Here is a 22,612-nt window from a genome sequence, read left to right as displayed (position 1 = left end):
GGGGAGAGAGAGAGAGAGAGAGAGAATGTGATAAAGCACCCTGCCAGGTCCAGGACTTGAACCACCATCGGCCATGTGGGAGTCCTGTGCCTTTAACCCCCATGCCACCTGCTGACCCCATAGTATTACTGACTATTCTTACATTTATAAAAGGTTAGTCAAGGGCCAACCAGTGGTCAAGGTAGTGGGATCCTGCATGGCCTACTGTGCAGTTCCAATCCTGGACCCAGCGGCGAGAACGCTCCAGGTGTGCATGCTCATAATCCAGAGAGGAGAATGGAGAAAGAACTGTAGCATGGCCATCCCTCCTTGCCCCTGGAGGTGCTTCCACCCACCACCACCTCTTGTTCTCTCTCTGCCTGGTAAGTGCACATGCCCCGTAGCAAATACAAAAAAAAAAAGAAAAAGATAAAGGTTAGTCAATGACCATAGTGTATAATCAAAAGATTTCAGAGGCTAATCTTGATCATTTTAATGAAATACCTCATAAGAATTTAGGTAATGGGACCAGCAGTTGGCATAATGGCTATGTCACTGGACCCCCATGTAGTTGATCACAGTTCAAGTCCCAGACCCGGTGGCTTAAACTCAAACCGGGGCACGTGTGTGTACATGCCCAAGATCCCGAGAGGAGAATGGAGGAGAAGGGATGCGGTGTGGCCATCCCCCCTGGGGGGTGATTTCTCGCTTTCTGTCTCTCTGGCGAGCACACACGCCTTATGGCAAAAACCTCTCCAAAAAAAGGATTAGGTTCCTTGTCAGTTTTAAAAGTCATGTGCATATTAAAATTTCTGCACAGCTTAAGACGAAAACTATAGACTTTTCCTTAGACTACATAAAGCAGAGACGTAGCAGTTGTTCACACACGTTCAAGAAGTCATATACTAAGAACACTGCCCATAGCGACATAGACTGTGCCTACCACTTTCCAGTTTATGAAAAGTGTACTGGGCCAGTCCATGGCCTGTGGTTAAGGTGGCTGGATCCCATAAGGCTGACCAAGAGATGTGAGTTCTAGAGCCGGCAGCTTGTAAAAACACACCAGGCAAATGTGCACACGTGCCCAAAATCCTGAGAGGAGAATGGAGAAGAAGGTATCCCCATGGGAGGTACTTTCTCACCTCCCCTCTCTCTCTCGCGAGTACACACATCCTCTGGCAAATTACAAATGCACACACACACATTTCAGAAAGTTTAGAGTAGAAGTCTTTAGTTTCCTGAAAGTTCTTTCATTAAGATGATCAGGAGTCTAACTTTAAAAACAAACAAACAAACAAACAAACAAACAAACAAAAACAACAGGACATCTCCCAGCTCTGTACTTTACCCCCATCACAGGAAAGAATAATGCTACAACTACATGTGTATTCCAAGTTTACTTGCCAGTAAGCTTAAGAAAGGTGTGTTCCCTCCTAATCTCCCAGAAACTTCTGGTTTTAGCTGGGTGCTATGATTATGAAACTACCTTTATTCGGAGGATTTTCTTTTGAAGAAAATCAGCTCTAACTTAGATGTAGCAAATGCTAGAAGAATTACCTTTTTAGAATCATTTTCCGAAAATAATATTTGTCTACTTTAGGTCTCTTGCTCCTGAATCAAGTATTTAATCATGATTCGGTCCAGGTACTGACTATTCTGTGAATTTAAGAGGAATTTCTTTTAAAATACAGCTTTTCTGACTTCTGAAGTTATCTGAGTTAAAAGGGTCAACCATCTGGAAAGATACAGTTAAAATACCTTCTAGAGATGAACAACAAACACCCTTTGGAGAGCTGAAAATATATAAATGTGTTTAAAATTTATCTTCCTCCTATCTAATTTGAATTTTCTGGGAAGAGTTTATAAAGTAATATTCTCTAAACAGTAGAAGTCAAAGTAAGTGCTATTGGTTTCTAATTTTTTTTTTTGGGGGGGGGAGAGGTTTTCACTACAGGGCATGTGCACTTGCCGGAAAGACAGAGAGAGACACACAGAGAGACAGAAAATGAGAAATCACCTCCCCATCCCTGGGAAGATGGCCACACCGCAATCCCTTCTCCTCCACTCTCCTCTCGGGATCTTGGGCATGCACGTACACGCGCCCGGTGTAAGTTTAGGCCACTGGGTCTGGGACTCGAACCATGGTCAACTACATGGGAGTCCAACAACATAGCCATTACACCAACTGCTGGTCCCTAATTTCTAATCGTTTTAACAATACAAAGTGTGTTTTCCCTTTTTAAGTATACGAGACTTAGGACTGACCCTTGACTTCCTTTGGTTGCTTACTCACTCAGTTTCCTCCCAGATCAGCCACTTCTTATCTGTGTGAACTTTTTTCCACTTACCTAACCTTTCTGTACCTCAGATTGTGCAATATGAGGAAAAAGAACAACAGCTCTCAGGGCTGTTTTGAGAACTGTATGCTGCTTAGACCAGTGTCTGGAACAGAGAAAGTGCTATGTAAATACTAGTTACTCCGATTTATTCGGCAGCTGCTATGTGCCGAACAAAGTATTACACGGTGTAGAGGGGAAACGGCTAGGGACAACCATCATATGTTTATATGAGGTGTCTTCGAAACGTTCAAGGAAAATGCCTATCATGATAAAAAAAAGAACAAAAACAAAAACAAACAAAACAAAACAAAAAAACTACGCAAGAATTTAAAAATTTTGGGCATCAAAGAAACTTGTATTTTAATTCCACTTTTCCACAAACATGTTAAAGTCCCCTTGTATAAAGTTGGGGGTGCTAAGTTTCTGAGGAGAAAAATGAAGCAGGGAGACAGTGCACAGGATGGTGAAGGTGTTATTTCATGTTGGGAGGTCAGAAGAGCTTCTCAGGTGAAGAGTTCTGGGCACAGACCTGAAGAAAGTGGGGGCAGAGGACATGAGTGCCGGAAGCCATGAGAGCCCCAGGCAGAGTGACAACAAGGTGCCGAGGTGGGATGGGTGTGAGGAGCAGGAGGGGCCGGGTAGCTCAAGCAGGGAAAACAGGTGACAGGAGAGGACGTCAGAGACAAGGGTGGGCAGAGAAGAGCACTCTGGGTTTTTGTCTGGTGAGATAGAAGTCGTTGGAGGGCTGTGACGGAGCAGCGGCCAGGGTGCGGGAAAGAGAAGAGCCCACTGCCCTCATGGAGACCATGGATGATGGTGGCGTGGACAGGGACTCGGGGAGAACGACCTCAGCAATTTGAACATGCCTCTCCACTCCTCACTGTCTCCAAGATGTCCCCTTAGCTGGCATTTATGGAATACTATAAATACTCAGTTAGGTGTGGGGTGCGGTCATTGTATAGCTGTTGTCTCTCCCCTCTGGCTTCAGGCCCTCAGAAACAAGATTAGGATGGGAAAGCTCCCCGAGAACTGTGGCATGATCAGCGACAGCCACGTTATTTTACAGACACGGAGTTCGAACTTCAGAGGGGTTCAATGACTTACTCAAGGCCATGTAGTCAGTCAGACCAAGATAAGGATCTCAACTCTTCTTCACTTTACAAGAGATACATCCCAAACTCATTTCTTTTATGGAGTTACAGAGATAATTTATAGTGCTCTTGTTTAAATGATTTCTCTTTACCTCTTGAGATTTAAAAATAACAGCAAAACTTCTTTCAAACATAGTCTCATTAGGTTAATATTTATGAGAATCATTTCTAAAATGAATATTTTCAAAGTTTCTAAAATTACTCTTTCCTTTAGGAAGTCTATCTAAAAGACTATTGCCTTAATCAACTAAATGGCAGTTCTGCAAATCTAGCACTGAGAGTTACTCTGTATGCCGATGTTTTACTAAAATAACTTCTGCACGTTAAAAACAGTATTTGTCAGATTCAGAAATGGCCCTGGTCCGCCTTAGCCAATAATCAGCAATTATAACAACTTAATATGCTGTCTGTTCCCAAGGAAAGGAAAACAGCACAGATAGTTTTCTTTGGATGAATAAAGGCTCTAGAACTGTGAAAAAGGTTTTATTTTTAAAGTCAATTGGAAACTTCATATAGAATATTTCCAACTACTACATATTTCTAATTTTATATAACTTGGAAAAAATTAAGAACAACTATATTTTGTTATGGATAAAGCAGAACTTGTTAAGAATTCTTTCACTAGTGTCCAGAGTCTGATTGAGGGGTAAACACCCTGTAATGAAATATAGATGCCCCCTGACTTAGGAGGGGGTTATGCCCTGATTGATTCGCCATAAGCAGAAAAATACCGTACATTGAAAATGCACTTACCACACCTGACCTGCCGAACACCGCTGCTTGGCCTGCGCTAACCTTGGACAGTAACACCTAGCTGAACGGGATCTGTGGCTCATAATGGCGGCCCAGCCTGAGAGAGCATCCTACTATCTGTCACTAGCTTGGAAAAAGGTCAAAGCTCAAAATTCCAAGTCCACTTTCTATTGGATATGTATGGCTTCTGCACCATTTTAAGTGGAAACATCATAAATTGAACCATCAAAACTCAGGGACTGTCTGTATTTGTCTCCCTTTCCCCCAAATACGAGTTTGTATCTGACAATGGCCACTCTACCCTTAACACTAAATACGAGCCTGTCCCTAACACCCTCCATCAAGACGGCCCAAAGGCTATGCCTTTCTTCTTCCTTTTTATTCTTGGAAAAGTCAGAAGAGATTTTCATACTGTGTGGAGCTAAAATGCACTCCTGTCCTGGTAGGAACATTTTGTACAACCGGCTGGTGGGCAGCGAAGCTTGTTCCTGAGATGGGCAACAGAGCTTCTCACAACGTGGTGAGTGTGCAAAGAGCCATTTCCCAATCATCTTGTTCATTCCATGCATATTAGAAGACAGGATAATTCAACTGAGGGCCAATCCTCCCCTAAGAATCCTCTAGTTTAATTATGACCACAGTACATTAAATGTCTGTTAAGATGTTCATGTTCTCTACGCCACTTCTGCTCTGAGCGGTGTGAGTAAGAAAACCCTTTTACTCCTGAAAAGACAGGGAGGGATGCTTTTGTGGGTCAAAAACATGGCTGAAAATTCAATTTAACCGAATACCGGGCTACTGTGCTTCTTGTAAATGAACATCTCTTTGCTGCTAATTTTGTGCTACTTTACCTTTCATTTAAAAAAGTAATTCAAGTTAAACTCAGCTGAACAGCAAAAAGCTCTTGATATTTTGAAGCATTTTGGAACAATTACTTTGACGGGAGCCCTTGACAGTTAAATGACTCCGTTAAATGAATGTTATAGAAGACACATAATGATTTTTACTGAAATATTGAATTTAACCACAAATGAGGAAAAACCAGTCATAAGCACTATGGGTATATCTGAATAATAACATCTTGCTTATGAACCTCAATGGATTCTGTAATTTCTAATAATCATGCAATCAACGACTTAGCTGGTGGGTATGCGTCCCACCTTGGAGTCTCCATTCATTTTTGGTTTTTGCTTTTGTTGTTGTTTCCTAATCTGAGAAGCCAATAAGAAAATTTCAAAGCCACCAATAATTCTGTCTTCCATTGGTACAGCAGTTTCCAGTTAGGCAATTAAGGGGATCTGTCCCACAACTGAAGACCTCCTCTTTCCTACTTCTCATTTGCCGAACGGGATCATTTCACCAAGTAAAAAATCAGCACAAGTCAGGAACATGCGCCTGCGAATGTGTGAATTCTCCGTATGCCAGTGTTTCCTGCGTCTGTGGGACTCAATATTCCTTTTCTTATTTTATGGATCGAATGCGAGATAGTATCAAGACTTTCCCACGTTTTCTCATGACTAATGACTGAAATATGTACTGAAATAATAAAACTGGTACTGTTCAATTTCCTTTTTAAATTCACTTCCAATAGAAGTGAAGGCGCCCTGGTGATGGTGAAATCGACTTATTACTGAGAAGGAGAGAAGCTGGAAATCTCTGCAGATTTAAACCACGTGGAATGAGTGGGTGGGAATATTCAGACTGAAGAAATGAATCAGAAAAACAGGAATGTGGAATGTTCTTTATCTTGCTTGTCTGCAAGCCGTGAGAACTGAGGCTGATCATATGGGCTGATACCTGGAGCTCTCATTCTTCTGAGTAGGGGAGGCACACCTTCCCCCTCATTCCCCCGTCCCCTGCATTGATCGTCCTTCGGCCACTGTCTCATTACACTCGAATTGCTCATTCCCATGTCTGCTCCCCACTAGAAGGTCACTCCCTAAGCATGGGATGTGCCTTTTCCTCCTGCATAGCCCCAAGACTTTTGAGCCAAGATAAGCTGTCTAATAAACACACTTTTGAACAAACTTTGAACTCCTTTGGTTGACAGTGAAAATACAAAGAGGAAGGCCAGAAAGTTGAAGTATTTGATACTAGTAATAGTTAAAGGAAAGTCCAGGGCCAGGTGGTGGCTCAGTGGTAACGCAACTGGACCTATATAGGAAGGTCCTGGGTTCACATCATGGGACCTCCCTGAACATGCTAGGCACATGTGCGTGCTGGCCGAGAGAGGGAGTGGATCACGACATGAAGACCCGATTGGGGGTGCTATCTCTCTCATGGAAAAAATTAAATGAATCAACTTTAAAAAGTCCTATTAAAGGACCAGCAGGTGGTGCAGTGGTTATGTCACTGGATGACTGAAGTTCGAGTCCTGGATCCGGTGGCTTGAAAAATCACACTGGGTGCGTGTGCATGTGTGTCCAAGGAGGAGAATGGAAGAGAGGGGATTGCAGCGTGGCCATTCCCCCTGGGGGGTGACTTCTCATTTTCCCTCTCGCTGTCACTGTCTCTGTCTCTCTCTGGTGAGCACACACGCCCTAAGGCAAAAACCTCTAAAATAAAAAGTTGTATTTAAAAAATACTACTACAGAGAGAACAAAGGGAAGCAGAGCAGGCTGCCTAACCTGGGTGTTGCCTGTACCCTTGCTGCTCAGGGTGTGGTTCGAGGTCAGCAGGAGCGACCGTGTTGGGAGCTTTGCAAACATGCAGTCTCAGGCTCTGCCCACACCCTCTGGTGCTCTCCAGAAAGACAGAGAGAGACAGAGAGATAGAAAGCGAGAATTCACCCTCTAGGGGCGATGGCCATGCCGCAATCCCTTTTCCTCCATTCTCCTCTCGGGATCTTGGGTACGCATGCACACACACCCAGTGTGAGTTTAAGCCACTGGATCCAGGACTCGAACCACAGTCAACTACATGGGAATCCAACAACATAGCCATTACACCAGCTGCTGGTCCCCACTCCTGGTTTGGAACCAATGTTGCAAGGTACTCAGATGACTCTCAGGCACTGAAAATTTGAGAAGCGCTTACGTATATGACATGATGCCTGGCGGGGGCGGGGGGATGTTGTATGTAACAGAGAAGAAACAAGGCCATGCCCCTTGATGACTACGAGGGCTGCAGAGAGCGCTCCCACGATCACTCGGCGCTCACAGGTGGGAAACCCACTCACACAGCTCCCCTTGGAACCCTTTCTAGATACTTCTTCACACTCTCGCCTGCTTAAAGACACAGCTGCTCTTAATAATTGCCTATTCTCCTTGGCGCAAAGAGAGTATTTATCGTGCGCATGCTGACATTTGCAGGAGTTTTGGCTCTCTCCACTGAAAGTGTGGATGATTGAAAGGATATTGCTGACACCTGAATAAGAAATCCAATGACTCCAAGCTATGTAAATTTAATTATTCCCCTTAATTTTTTTCAGGAATCTTTTTTTTTTTTTCTTTTTCTTTTCCCGGGCTTTGGAGGAGTCCTGGCAATTTTCATTTAAAAGAAATACAAGTCAGCAGTGGTTCACGGAACAGGCTGATGCCCAATTTCATAGGGCGAGAGGCGCTGCATCCTTAATCTAATTTGTGCTCTCATCTCCCAGCTAATGCACCTAGGGATTCTGATGTATGCATTTACAAGGAGACATCTGTAATCCCGAGGCCAGCTCTCTGCAGCTCTCGGAAACATGGCGAAAAAAATCAGTCTGGGCTCCTGCAGCTGCCCTACGACACCATAAATCCCCGTATACTCACAGATGTAGAAATATTCCCGGCCTGGCCTGAATTCAAATCCCAGGGAAAAGGGCGTGAAGAGCTGGAACTTTTCAGAGAACTTCAGGGGTCCGTTTGGAGAGTGGGGCCGGTTACATTCCCATCTCTTGAAGCCCTTGGAAGTGTGGTCGCAGGCACTGTAGCCGTCAAAGTTCACCATGTAGAGGACATAGCGCTCAGTCTTATCTTCTGGGACAGAGTCCTCATAGTGAGGGCAGAAAACATCCAGGTAGTCGTTGATGCAGACGTCGATGTGGTAGTCACCCCTCTGGAATCTGTTGGAAAAGGAAGAACAAGATGAGATCATTCAGAGACGCAGGGCTTTCTGCTTGGCATCGGCGCTTTAATAATTCGGGCCTATGGGACCAGTAGTTAGCGTAATGGCTATGTCGCTGGACTCCCACGTAGTTGACCGTGGTTCGAGTCTCGGACCAGGTGGCTTAAACTCACACCGGGCGCGTGTGCGTGCGTGCCCAAGATCCCGAGAGGAGAATGGAGGAGAAGGGATTGCGGCATGACCATCCCCTCTGGGGGGTGATTTCTCGCTTTCTGTCTCTATGTCTCTCTCTGTCTGTCTGGCGAGTGCACGTGCCCTATAGAAAAAACCTCTCCAAAAAAAAAAAAAAAAAAAAAAAAATTCCAGGCCTAAAGGTCTTCATAGAAGAAGTTCTTAATTGAAAGGCATCCCGTTTTGGGGCATGGTTTGAAATGTTGTAGTTCCAAATCTGAGCACTAAAAAGGCATTTTACAGAGGCATCCTATTTTATTTCTTTCAAAAGAACTACAAATAAAGTGCGTGGATTTCATTTTAAGGATTATATTAAATTATCCCTTGTTCAATACAAGGAGCTGTATGGGGGTGACGATTTGCTGTTTCCTCCTTTCTTTCTTTCATTCTTAAACTTAAGTATATTACAGCAAAGTTTGTGCATTTCAGAAATAGTGTTCCACTTCATAAATGTTTCTGAATAAATGAATGAGTAAATTAGAGAACCAATAAATGGCCATTGTTTTTGCTATAATTGAGGCCATTTTTCAACTTCTTATGCAAATGTGGAGAATTAGAGTCATAAAATTGGGAGAATTAGAATCCTAACATCTTAAAGTTAGAAAGGAAATTCCTAAAACATCACTTCTATTTCAGAGGAAAATCAAAACGGAAGGCATAAAGATGAAGCGGTGAGCGAGGGAGCCAGACCTACGCTGGAGACGGGATCTCAGCTCTGTGTCTTCTAAGCAGATCGGCTTCTGTCACATGCACATTTTAGCGCATTAGTATTTCAGCCCCCTACTTCCACATTAAGAAGCTCGCAACCACTTAAGAATGACGATTACCCCAATTTCATTTTTTCCTTCTTATTTTAAAAGAATTATCTAATTTATTATCATTTAACTTGCCATAGTCATCAGGAAGAGACAGAGAGACAGAGAGAAGAAAAGTGAGAAAGCAAGCTGCCAGGCCCAGGACTTGAACCACAGTCAGCCATGGGGGAGTCCAGTGTCCTAACTACCATGCCACCAGCTAGTCCTCTCTTTTTAAAAAGAATTATTTTCTTTTATTTATTTACTTGTTATTTTAACTTGCTATACTCATCAGAGAGAGAGAAAGTGAGAACTTTTTTTTTTTTTGGAGAGGTTTTTGCTATAAGGGCATGTGCACTCTCTAGAAAGACAGAGACAGAGAGACAGAAAGTAAGAAATCACATCCCCAGGGGGGATGGTCATGCCACAAACCCTTCTCCTCCATTCTCCTCTTGGGATCTTGGGCACGCAAGTACACATATACGGCGTGAGTTTAAGCCATCGGGTCCGGGACTCGAACATGGGAGTCCAGTGACATAGCCATTATGCCACATGCTGGTCCCAAGAGAACTTCTTAAGACAGGGTCATTCTATGTCATAATCCTCCTGCCTCAGTCTCTGGAGTAGCTGGGACTGAGGAGAGTACCACTTAGCCTGGAGTCGAACCTGCACCTCCTATGTGGCCTCAGCCTGCCGAGTAGCGATGTCAACCAGCACAAGCTACTGTGGCTGAGCCTTCTTTTAATTAATTAATTAATATGTTTATGTATTTACTTCTATGACAGAGGAACAGGGAGTAGGAGAGAGAGCTACAGGAACCCCAAACTGCAGCAAACCACCGAGCCTCAGCTGACCCAGATCACCCAGCATGTATAGGGAGACCTCCTGACACAGATCGAGGACCTTCCTGCATGGCCTAGCAGCATAGGGCACGGTGTTCCTGCCATGCCAATGCCGCCTGTCCTTTTCTTTTAACTGTGTAAGTCGCATTCTAGGACAGGACTGGGAGTAGTGGAAGTGACAAGCCAGAAAACAATAGCACAAACCATGGCAATGCACCCTGAAACAGTTAAAGCGCACGCATGCACACATGCCACCCCCACTGCAGACACTGTCTGCTTCAGTCCTCACCTTACAAGAATCGCACTCATCTGCTTTAACTGCGTGTCCTTCCTCATCTGCTGAAAGGTATTTTCCAGGACACAGTGACATGTGAAGCAGGAACTGTTACAGATACAATTTCTCAGTCTAAAGTCATGGTGGAAAAGCCCACAAGACCCTTTTGTTTTTAGCTAGGAAGGAAATTCTCTGAGCCCGCAGAAGGCTCATCATAAAACTGTGTTACTGCTGAAATACAACATCCATAAAGTCGTACAGTCTGAGCTGAACGGTCTCCGTGTGAGTACTTCCTGGTGATAGTGAGCGAGTCTGTTCCATTTTTGGACATCTCTAAATGTTAGGAAGTTTCCTCATATTGAGCATAAATCTGCTTCTGGGTAATTTCTATGCAGTGAGCTGATTTGTGCTGCCTGGAATTAGAAAGAGCAAATCTAATTCTCTTCCACAGAATAGTACAGAAAATATCCGATGTCCAGCCATATCTCTGTGTCCTTCCTCCCGACATGAAAATACTCATTCCTCTGTTTTTTTCTGGCATAGTTCTCAACCTCCTCATGGTTCTATCAATAGTTCCTTTTTTGTTTTTGCTATGGGGCTGTGTGTGCCAGAGAGACAGAGAGAAAGAGAGACAGAGAGAAAGAGAGACAGAAAGAAAGACAGAGGGAAAGTGAGAGATAACCCTCCAATGGGGAAGAACATACCACAATCCCTTCTCCATTCTCCTCTCGGGATTTCGGGCGCACACGCACATGTACCTGGCCCGTTTTCGAGCTGCAAGTTCTAGGACTTGAACTCCACAGTCAGTCATGTGAGCTCCAGTGCCTTAATCTATACGCCACTGGCTGGCCCTATTAGTTTCTCAATCCACCTCTGTCTTCCCAGTATTCTTACAACATAGCATATGGCGCCAGCAGGTGGCACGGTGGTTAAGGCACTGGATTCCCACATGGCCAACCATTTCGAGTCCCAGACATAGCAGCTTGCTTTCTCACTTTATCTGTCTCTTTCTGGTGATCACGCATGTCCTATAGCAAATTAAAAAATAATATAATAAATAAAATTAATAATTATTAAAAATAATAAAACACACACACAGTACACAAAAATAGCAGTGACCTCCACTGCTTGTTGTGACCAATGTTAACCCCGGTAGAAATACGACCGCCTTCCCCTGGATGCTAAGTACTCAGTGACAATGCCGGGATTCTCTTCTGACAGAAAACACTATAAAAAGTGCAGGCAGGGACCAGCAGATGTCTTAGTGCTTACTTCCCTGGGCTCCCATGTAGTTGACTGCTGTTCGAGTCCCTGATCCAGTGGCTTAAATTCACACCGGGGGTGTGTGTGTGTGCATGCCCAAGATCTTGAGAGGAATGGAGGAGAAGGGATTGTGTGTGGCCTTCCTCCCTAGGGGGTGATTTTTCGCCGTCTCTCTTTGTGTCTCCGGCAAGGGCATGCACACTACAGCAAAAATCTCTCTCCCTAGAGAAAAGAAAACAAAACAAAGTGCAAGCAGCACTCACTTTGGGTGAGCAGGCCTAATTTAAGGAGTGGATCTGGCTGAGTGGGAGAGTCAGAAATCATCCTGTGCCTCAGTTTCCTCAGATGTAAGTTGGAGTGATAATGAGAACACGCAGGGATAGCCTTACATGGCTGCTTTAGCCTCAGGTGAGAAATACATGAATAGAGATGTATGAATATAAAGTACTGTTAGTATCAAGATATATTAAGACAGGGAACCAGCAGTTCACGTAATGGCTATGTCGCTAGACTCCCACGCAGTAAACCGCGGTTCATGTCCCAGACCCGGTGGCTTAGAACTCACGCCGGGTGCATGTGCATGCGTGCCCAAGATCCTGAGAGGAGAATGGAGGAGAAGGGACTGCGGCGTGACCATCCCCCCGGGGGGTGATTTCTCGCTTTCTGTCTCTATGTCTCTCTGTCTGTCTGGTAAGCGCATGCACCCTACAGCAAAAACCTCTCAAAAAAAAATATATATTAAGACATATTTTATTTCTAGTTTGCTAGAGGGCACATACCAAAAAGAGAGAGATACAAAGAGAGGGAGGAAGCCCCCCAACCCCTGCTGCCCCGCATTGGGGGTGTAATTCCTTCTCCTTGTTTCCATCTTATCAGAATTTGGGGCATGCATATACATGCATCTGGTGTGTTTTTCAAGCTATCAGAGCTGGGATTCAAGCTATGTGATAGACCATGTAGGATTGACTCCCCTAAACTACAAAGCTACAGGGCCGGTCCTATTATAAACATACTTAAATAAGTAAACAGCAAAGTCCGAATTTAACAGCAACAGCAGTAAGAACATACAACAGATATAACAGTATCTACTTTCCCCCCTCAAAATCCCAAAAGAAAGAAAATCAAACAAAAATTTAAAATTCTATCCTTATATATCACATGGCCCACTGAAATGCCATCTGACCTAAGCTTGTGAAAATCAGCTTGCTGAGGTATATAAGGGAAAGAACAAAGATGATCAGAATATTCATGCTTCAGTTAGAGGATCCCCAAATGCACAAATATCTATTTTTTGAACAAGAACAAAAAAACCCTCGAAGTGTTTATTTCTTTGTATTTACAATGATCACGGGTTTACTTTTTCTTCATTACTGGCAGACAACGATTTGTCAAGACGTAAAGAAAGCCTGTGTTGCTTTTAAAAGATTTTGAACATCAAGGTAACATCACTGCCAAAGTACAAAGAAGAGACACTGCAATGTTCAGATAAAAGGGTGCTGGGGTATGGATCATTGGCACACGGAGCAGCCTGACAGTTCTGGACGGGGGCCAGGTGAGAGCTGCGGCAGAAGGCAGTGCCCAGATGCACTTTATATTACTATATTATTATTATAGATTTTAAAGACATTCAAGGGGGAAGCTCTTTTCCCCCTTTCCTCTAAGTGTCATTCATTTTAGCTTCTACTAACATTTGGCACTGCTTAAAAGTGAAAATAAAAATTAAGACTACCATTGTCCAGACCCATTGTTATTCCTTCATTCTACAATTCCTTTATTCTCTACTTCTGAAAAAATTGTCCTAGATTTTAGATGCCGCAAAATCAGCTTCCCTTCTCTAATCTCGATCCTGGTTAATGTTAGTAAAATTTTAATAAAGCAAACAGTGGGATTAAAATTCCCACTCTACAATGGGTTGACCAGTTATCCCTTCTGATGTTAATTTACTCTATGTGGGAGGGTAAGTAAAATTCTGGTGTGATTGCCTCAGGCTCTTCATGTTTCTACCTACTATCTATTCAGCAAAGATAAGATGACAATTCACCATAGAATCAATTTACACTTCTGTTTCAAATCTTTAATTTGCATAAATTAGTTTACTAATATAAATTACCAAAAAAGGACAATTCAAACATAAAAACAATGACAAATTAGAACTCATAAAAAAAAATCTGTTTAATGTGCCTAACTACAATTCAAAAAAAATTTTTTTTTGTTTAATGTGCCTAACTACAATTCAAAAAAATAATTTTTTTTAAAAAACCAATTAGAGCTTAGATACTCTACTGTTGCACCAAATCATTTTTCTCTGGGTAAAAAGTACCACTGAATCATTCTTTTCTGGCCTTACTGTGAAGAAACGCATCCGCATGGCTAATATTATTGAGTGCTTATTATGTTACATTCATTATCGTAATTTAGTCCCCATCATAATGCCATAAAATAGACACTATTAGCATATCCATTTAAAGATGAGGAAACTAAGATTAAGAAATCAAGGAACATGCCATGCTGGATGTTACACAGCTAACAAAAGATGGAGGCTGACCTCCAAACTGAAGCTCTTCACGACTCCACTTCAGGAGACTGAATCACTGAAGTCAAATCCTCAGGTCTGCTCTGAACTCCCCCCCCCTTGTGCCCGGGACCTCTCTCATTCTCCATAGGGTTTCAGTTCTCTCTCTCATTCACTGATGCAACAAACGTTGCTGCACCCAAGATCCACTGTCGGCTTACATGTGTTAGCACATGAAATCTTCACACCACCCTATTGGGTATCTATAATGAGTTTCATTTTATGGTGAAGAAATGACACTCAGAGAGGATGCTATCCTTTTCACAACAAGTAAGTGATGGAGCTAAGATGTGAGCCCATCTTACACAGTTTTGAAGTCTACTGTCTGTCCTAACCATAATGGCTCCAGAACTTCACCAGACATAGTACTTTCCCTCACTCAACAGAGCCCTGGGAGCATTTGGGTACCGTCAGGTTACCTCATATTTGTACTAACTTTCCAGGAGAGCCTTGCAGCACGGTGTCCTGGATCAACGCTCCTCTCCACTGGGTTGGTCCCAAACTCCTACACTGTAAGAGGAGGTTGTATCAGCATTTAGATTAGGCCTTGGATTGCAGGGTTGGCCTGACTCATGCACATCATTCTAGTCGTTCACAGAGTAAGATGCCATTAGGCTCAGCAGCCATTCACATAAAGGGATCTTGTTTCCATCAAGAAATGGCTTTAAGAGCTCATATTAAGGAAGGAAATTCACATCTAGGAAGAAGGATTATACATGCCAATGTTGACCAATGCCATGGGTCGTATGGCCGCTGCTTTAACCCATTTGGAAATTTCTCGGGAATTTTTTTTAAGTCCCCTCTTTATTCCTCACCCTTTATTCCATCTGTGTCTAAGGTCTCCTCTCTAAGATCATGGCATATTTTTAACTACAAGAATATCTGGCTGCACACCAACAAGCCAGCAGTAATTACAGCACGAGCTCTACTGAATTATCACAGTGGCTTGCATTGTAAAAGCACGCAGAGTTACCACTTAGAAAAGTGACTGTGTTTGAGTGAAACAGTTGTTTCCCTGGCTGTTCTCACAATGCACTCCTGTACACGGAAAGGTGGCCCCTGTTCCCACTGGGCTGTGTGGCTGCTCAGGTCAACACTGCACGGAACACATAATGGGACATTCTCTTTGAGGTGGCAAGATACATTTTACACATTTATCAAAATTTGGCAGTAGACTAGTTAAGAATCAATGTCATATACATTATGAAAGGGTCATTTTAGTTAATTAAAAGAAATAAAATTCAGCATGGCAACTATCCTTTGATATCATCTCAAATACCAAAAATGAATTATGCTCTTTATGGTACTTCTTGAAGACCCAGAGGCCACCTGGAGTGTTGGATAAAAAGCACATTTCGGGGGTTATTAACAGATAAGTAACGACAAACGCGGGGAGTAGAGCTGGGAAGTGTGCCTCTGTGGGCAGGCAGGTGTTTGTCTCACGGTGTTCACCTAATGGCATTTGACTGTATTGCTATGATGACTAATTTAATACTGTTATTATGTCCCCCTTCAGTTAACCTGCATGGGGGAAGTGAATTAGGACTTGAGTCTTGGAATTAAATGAAATAAAGACAATGGAGGTGAGGTAACACTTGTTATTGTCTTCTTCTGTTTTTATAATTATTTTTCATATTATTCATTTTTTATTATCTTTAATTTGATATAGGGCACATGTGCTCATCAGAGACAGTCAAAGAGAGAGAGAGAGAAATAGGGAAGAGTGAGAAAGCAAGATGCCAGGTCCAAGACTTGAACCACGGTTGACCATGAGGGAGTCCAGTACCGAAACTCCCATGCCACCTGCAGGCCCTAGTAATTGTCTTTTCATGTTGCTATCAACAGTGAGCCCCAGCTTTCTACTGAGGCAGGACAAAGCTGTCCTATAACACTGGACAGCCTGAACCTAGGACTTTGTCCTGCTACCTAAATACTCTTTCACCCACGGCTCCTTGAAAAGGGCGGCATCTACTACTTGAGTCCTCTCGGTCCTTAAACTGCCAGCCTCAAGCAGAAGTTCTTTTTTTTATTTTAAAAACTTTATTATCATTATTATCATTTTACATTCCACCACTGCATATTATTACAACATACAAAATGAATTTCTCTAGTATGAATACACTGTAAATTAGTCCAGTCAAAGATGGTATGTATGTTATCACCAACAGATAATTTCCCATTTTTGTGTCCCTCAAATGTTTTGCGTCTTTCTCTTCCCCTTGATTGCCTCCCTCTTGTCCTCCACCGCCCCCAGCCTCCTACACTGTGCACAGTATGGTAGTTACTCTCTGTACTTGTATTCCTTTCCGTCTTTCAATTTCTGCCATAGAGTGCAGACATTCAATATATACTGAGTGGGGAAATACAGTGCCTCTCTTTTGTAATCTAGCTTGCTTCACTTAGCAGCCAATCTTCCATATTCATCCACTTGCTATTGAACGCAAAGGTCTCTCTATTATTATTATTATTATTACTATTACTATTATTACTATTATTATTTATTCAGAAGTCCTTAATTTGCTGTGACCCTGCCATTTGGCTCCTGTCTGCTAAGGCAGGTAGACACCCCCTAGCGTCCTTTCTCAGTGGACAGTGTCGCATGGCGCTGACCTCACTTTCCTCTGCCAGCTGTTCTTGTGCTGGGACACCCAGTCAGAAGGACACGCAGGCAGTGCCCTGGGCTTCAGGCTGCAGAGGGGCAGTGTCATAATCACCCTCTCTACGTCTGTCCTCAGCCACTCTCCCCTGCAGTGTTCCTCCTCTCATTCCATCCTCATTTGCTAAAGCCAAAATGCATTTCATTTCAGTAGCTGGAAAAGGAAGGGTACGGTGCATATTTAAGACGTTCTAAATGGGTCTTCAGAGTATGCTGCTGGCACAGCAGAGAGCCTGCTTGAGGGAATGTCTACTGAGGTACTCTCGCAAGCAGCTCCTGCGTGAAGTTTCTTCACTCCATAAATATAGAAACAGCATTACTGAAAGGAGACAGTGTTATTACAGGTTAGGGAGCTGTGAGCCACTTTTATCCTGCTCCGTGTAATGTACTAAAGGATTCGATAATGAAAATGTTATTTCTCATGACCGAACAGTTGATTATTACATTTAAATATATTTTAATCTGTCAAAGAGGTGATTGTTTTAATATTCCTACTTTACAGACTCCAATGTCACTTCTTTAATTACGAGGCAACCTAATGTATTACATTCTGAAATGGAAATGTAAAAGAAGGCGATGATTTATGGTCAAAGATTAAGCAAATTTATCAGCGAAGGGTTCCTCCCAAATTTTAAACTAAACCTCGAGTGCAAACGTCTTGGCAGCGCTGTCTTTCAGTTTCTCCTATTATTGATTTAAAGGCTAATTTCAGAATAAGACGTCTCTTTTAACCAGAGGAACTGCTCATTTGCCCTGTAAGGGCCTAATGGGTCCGGCAACAGACATGGGATTCAGTCTATAAATAGGTTTTTGCGAGGAGTCAATGGGCAGGACGGCAATCTCTGTTGCATAACACGCCTCTTCGTGCCTCCTCCTGTTTTTCCTTTCAGCACAGAATGCAAGCCTTATGGCTCTCCTAGCCTAAATCTGAAGATGCTCTTTTTGGTTTTCCTGCAGAGGTTAAAGCATGAAATACATATGGCGAGTCAAACTTGGAGTAGATAAATAATAGCATCTCGGGAGGCTGAATAAATATTTGTTTTGCTAATTTTAAACTGCTCTTCTCTCTCCTGGGCTGAAACATTACCTTTCAGGGGTAGTGGTAATCGGCTTTCATTTTTAGCTCTGAGAGAATTGGAGGAATGGTTTCACTACAATCAGACCAGATGTAAGGCTGACATGAATTTGGTCAGGATGACCAAAGCTCAGCATTTTTAGGCATGCTCCAGCCCCGCCCTTCCAGGTGCCAGAACATGCCAGAACAGTGAGTACGCCTATTAGCTGTTATTAGAGTGAAGTCTTACAAGTTTAAAAACAGTGCTCAAGTGAATTGCACAGATGTTTCCTACTTTTTCGGCTGAAATGCTGTGTGCCACAACACACATGAGAGGGGTCTTCAAAAGATTCACAGAGGCTGCACGTCATTCAAAAAAACTCTGCGTCGATCCCCCAAAGTTTTTCACCACAGTAAACTTGCACTTTAATTCCATTTTTCCATGAAGTCCTCTTGTATATTTTCACCTAATAAAAACACAAGGTACTGACGAGATATCTAGAATCCAGATTTGGGGCTCTGTTTACTCCTTAATGAAAATTCCAACAGAGTTCTTACACAGGAATGTTCTGGTAATTAGAGATTGTGCAGCATGAAGCTTCATCTCAAATTCAGTAACTGTTGGCAATCAAAGTAAGACATAATTTTCTGGACCAGATATTTAATATCCATCATAGAGTTGTACACTAACCTGCTACTGTTTTCTTCACGTATGTGGATATGTGTATGTGTGTGTTCTTCAAAGAGTAGTTGAAAGACCCAGAATTAGTACTAATTACCCAAATCAAATAGAAGAACAAGAACCTCGGATAGCTTCTGCTTGTTCCTTTCATAGTACAAGTCACATCCGTCTGAAAGACTTTTTAAAACCGTGTGCCCCAAGAGTAGCACCTGTTTCAAACACAGGGTCCGCAAAGTGTTCTCTCCTCCAGTGTTTTCACTCATTTGGAGTTTGTTTTATTAGCTTGATGGAGGCGCTCCAAAGGAAACAAAGCATTAAATTGGCAGAGCCTAAACAAGACTTTCCTTCAGGAAGGGATTGGGAGTTCTGGGTGACAGTCTAATTGCTTCTAACCCCCCAAAGAGGCCTGGGGCAGGAGTAAGAGCATGTCAACATCAACAGGCCAAGTCAGCCAAAGAATTAACCAGGCAGAGCTCTACAGACCCAACACATCACAGATCGCTTCACATGACTTCAAAAGGGGATTTAAAAAAAATAAAGAATTAGCGTCTGGCAATCAGTAGAGTCCTTACGGAGGTCACGCCCACAATGCAAAACAGACTTTTTCTGCACTCTGATTGGCGAGGAGCTTCCTGATGGAAATGCACTTCAGGCCCTTAGTTTCCAGAGTTCTACATCCTGTCAAGCACAGGGGACAGAGCAACAGCCACATACACACAGACCCAGCAAATCAGATGCAGAAATTTACTGCACAGGCTATCCAGGCAACCCTGGGAGAACAGGATTAAGCAAAGTGATTCTGTCCAGGGGATGTGGAAGGTGATCAGACAAATAAACCACCTGCCAACTGCTTACTCTCGGTGGTAGCACTTTTGTACCCTAGTGGGACGGAGTGATCCCACAGAATTTCAGGCTACTCCTGGTATCAAAAATAAAAACAATAGCCAACGAATAATAATAAACCTCCTTCCTACTGACTAGTAAAGAATAAATAGTGATTTAATATTCTTAAGTACTTGGTGTACAAATAACAACCACTTTTTTATGAGTTGATAACTTACTGGGATCATTACCATGTATGTCTCATGTTTGTCCTGACATCTCAAAAACCTACATAACATGACACTAATCTCTATTAATTTAATGTTAAACAAAGAACACGACAAACTAAAATAAAGGAAAAGCAAGCTTTATGGCTTTCTTTTATGTTTAATCTTTTTTTTTTTTTTTTTTTTTGGAGAGGTTTTTTTCGCTATAGGGCACGTGCGCTCGCCAGACAGAGACATAGAGACAGAAAGCGAGAAATCACCCCCCAGGGGGGATGGTCACGCTGCAATCCCTTCTCCTCCATTCACCTCTCGGGATCTTGGGCACGCACGCACACGTGCCCGGCGTGAGATTTAAGCCACCGGGTCCGAGACGCGAACCGCGGTCGACTACGTGGGAGTCCAGCGACATAGCCATTACGCTAACTGCTGGTTCTCTTTTATGTTTAATCTTCATAGGAGAAGACAAAGTATTTATTTGGTAAAGCTAGAACATATTAACAATCATAATGTTTCTTACAAAACTTTAGGATCCCAATCCATCACTGTTTCTTGGCAAGTTAGAATGTGAAAAGTAGTTGCTTTTATTTAGATAGGTCCTTATGACCAGTTGGATACAAATCTGGGAATGGGAATGAGACTAAGCTGGTAAGAGAAAAGAGATTTTGAAGTTATTAGAAATTGGCAACTGTAGTTATAAAAAGATTTAATTTATGCAGGGTAAATGTGTATATTTAGAAGAAACTTGGACTGTACTTGTCTTAGTCTGTTACTGGGTTGCTAACTACTGAGGCTGAGTGATAAGAAAGAAAGATTTATTTGACTCACGATTCTGGTGACTGGAAGTCCAAAGGCATATGGTTGGCATCAGGGTGGCCTGTGTCATGACATAGCTGACAGAGCAGAGGAGACTGGGTGCATGCAGAGAGAACAACCCATTCTTTCGAGAACTGATCCCATCTCACAAGAGTTAGAACCCACTCAGTCTGTCTCGAGACAACACTAATCCATTCATGATGTCAGCACCACTATGACCCAATCACTATGATTTAATCTCAACTCACAAGACATTGCTGCCTTCCCACACAGTTATACTGGGGACCACATTTTAAAAAATGAACCTTTGGGGGACAAACCATCATCTAAAGCATAACAGCAGTGAAAGCAAATCACTGTAATCACCATAGTTTTTAAACATAGTCTTCTTTTTTCTGTATAGCTCTTCCTAAGATAACGGTGGTGCTCGCTTCGTACCCCCAGTACTCAGCGCAGCTCCTGCACACAGTAGACCTGACTGGTGTCTAGAGGAGGGAAAATGAACCTGAAGAATATTAGATGCAATGCTTATATAGAGGAAATCTGGGTGAAGTGCCCAATAACCCCTGTATGTGTTCTGGGTTCCAGTATCCAATTTTGAGAGGCACTAAATAATATCACAAACAAAGGTCAAGATCGGGCAACAAAATAATGGCAGCCTACAAAAGGAAAATGACAATCGGGACTGTTGTTCAAGCAATGCTAGAAGATTATGCCTAGCCGAGGAGACAACTTAAGCACCTAAGGCAGAATGGAAGTTTCTCGCTTGTCATTAAGTCCTCTATTCAATTACCATTTATCGGGGTAATTAAACACTGGAAAGTGATGCCAGGCTAATTGTTAGATTATGATAATTACATGTCTTTGCTATGCTACAGCTGATCAAAATAAGATGTGGTCCCGTGCACTTCGCTAAAGCTGCTCTGTAATCGTCAGACTTTCGTGGTGCACTAGGCCATTTATTACTAATTCATTACAAATCAGGTGGAGAAGCTTATTATTTGTAATGCCCCCCCCCACCCCATACGGCCTCCTGGAACAAGACTCCCAAAAGGTTAAGCACAAACTGCTGCCTCTCATTGGCCCCTTTCCATCCCAATTACACAGCTGAGCAGCATTAGGTGCCTCTATTTGAGAGGGTTCATCAGACTGCTTCTCAGAACCCTGCAACCGCCTAGCACATTGGCACGAACACCCAAGGCTCTCTTTCAGTCTCTGCCAACCACTGTTCCGCTCTGAGCTGTGTCTCGGTAACGGCAAGTTGGCAATCCAGAGGATCTTCTGGTTCGGAGGCTCTCTCCTGTCAAACCTAGACCAGGCTGGGATAAGCCCAGGGGTTTGCATCAGTTAGCAGGAGTCATGGGGAATACAGGTCGTCGTCCTCCTTCCAGACACCCAGACTCTGTTTCTCAAGCCAGAGTCAGAAGAGAAAACCTGCTTTCTCAGAAACCTGCCAAAGTCACTTCAGCGCTATCCAATAGTGACTTAAATCTATGGAGAAGAGCGCTAGAACCAATCCATTGCCCTTAGGATAGAATTCTTCATTTTACTTTGCTATAGGGCATGTGTAATCACCATAGAGACACACAGAGAGAGAAAGGGAAAGTGAGAATCTCCCAGTCCCCAGGGGGAACTGCCACACCACAGTCCCTTCTCCACTGTTCTCTTGGGGTTTGGGGCAAGCATGTATGCGACCAGCATGATTTTTCAAGCCGCCAAGTCTGGGACAAGTGGCCATGTGGGATCCAGCCACCTAACTTCCGCACCACCTGCTCACCCAGTTATACGATTCCTTATGAGGCCAGAGTCTGGGCACGTCAGGAGGTTTGAACTCTCCTCTGTCGCTCTACTAGCCCCTCCACGTCACTGTCAGAGGGAACTGGGCTCTATCCTGGGGCTTTTCAAGCTCTCTCCTGCAACCATCATCAGAATGTGTTCACATGACCATGGTTTGGAGAAAGATGCATAGAACATCAGGTTAAAAGTCTGCTAACTACTCCAGGGACCAGCAGATGGTGGTAGCAATTATGTCGCTGGACTCCCACATGGCTGACCATGGTTTGAGGCCTGGACCCGGTGACTTCAAACTCACACCGGGCACGTGTGCATGCGTACC

The 22,612-nt window shown here is 43.1% G+C and overlaps 1 protein-coding gene across 2 annotated transcripts in view; it reads right to left on the bottom strand.

Annotated features, from left to right (window-relative positions):
* Positions 1 to 20,648, bottom strand: part of EFNA5 (ephrin A5) — a 70,181-nt gene extending 49,533 nt beyond the window's left edge. Inside the window, exons 1-2 of one of the 2 annotated variants that reach the window (XM_027770708.1) lie at positions 20,509 to 20,648; positions 7,972 to 8,264 (exon numbers count right to left, since the gene is read on the bottom strand). In XM_027770708.1, coding sequence (XP_027626509.1) covers positions 7,972 to 8,264; positions 20,509 to 20,537 — 322 coding nt within the window. In that variant the 5' untranslated portion in view covers positions 20,538 to 20,648. The remainder of the gene's footprint in view (positions 1 to 7,971; positions 8,265 to 20,508) is intronic. The other variant, XM_006145590.3, reaches the window with a different exon arrangement.
* Between the last annotated feature and the right edge of the window lie 1,964 nt (positions 20,649 to 22,612).

This window comes from Tupaia chinensis, unplaced genomic scaffold (assembly GCF_000334495.1).
Source record: "Tupaia chinensis unplaced genomic scaffold, TupChi_1.0 Scaffold000155_1, whole genome shotgun sequence".
Classification (NCBI taxonomy): domain Eukaryota; kingdom Metazoa; phylum Chordata; class Mammalia; order Scandentia; family Tupaiidae; genus Tupaia; species Tupaia belangeri.
The sequence above is the reverse complement of the archived record's forward strand: the minus strand, read 5'-3'. Positions and strand labels throughout refer to the sequence as shown.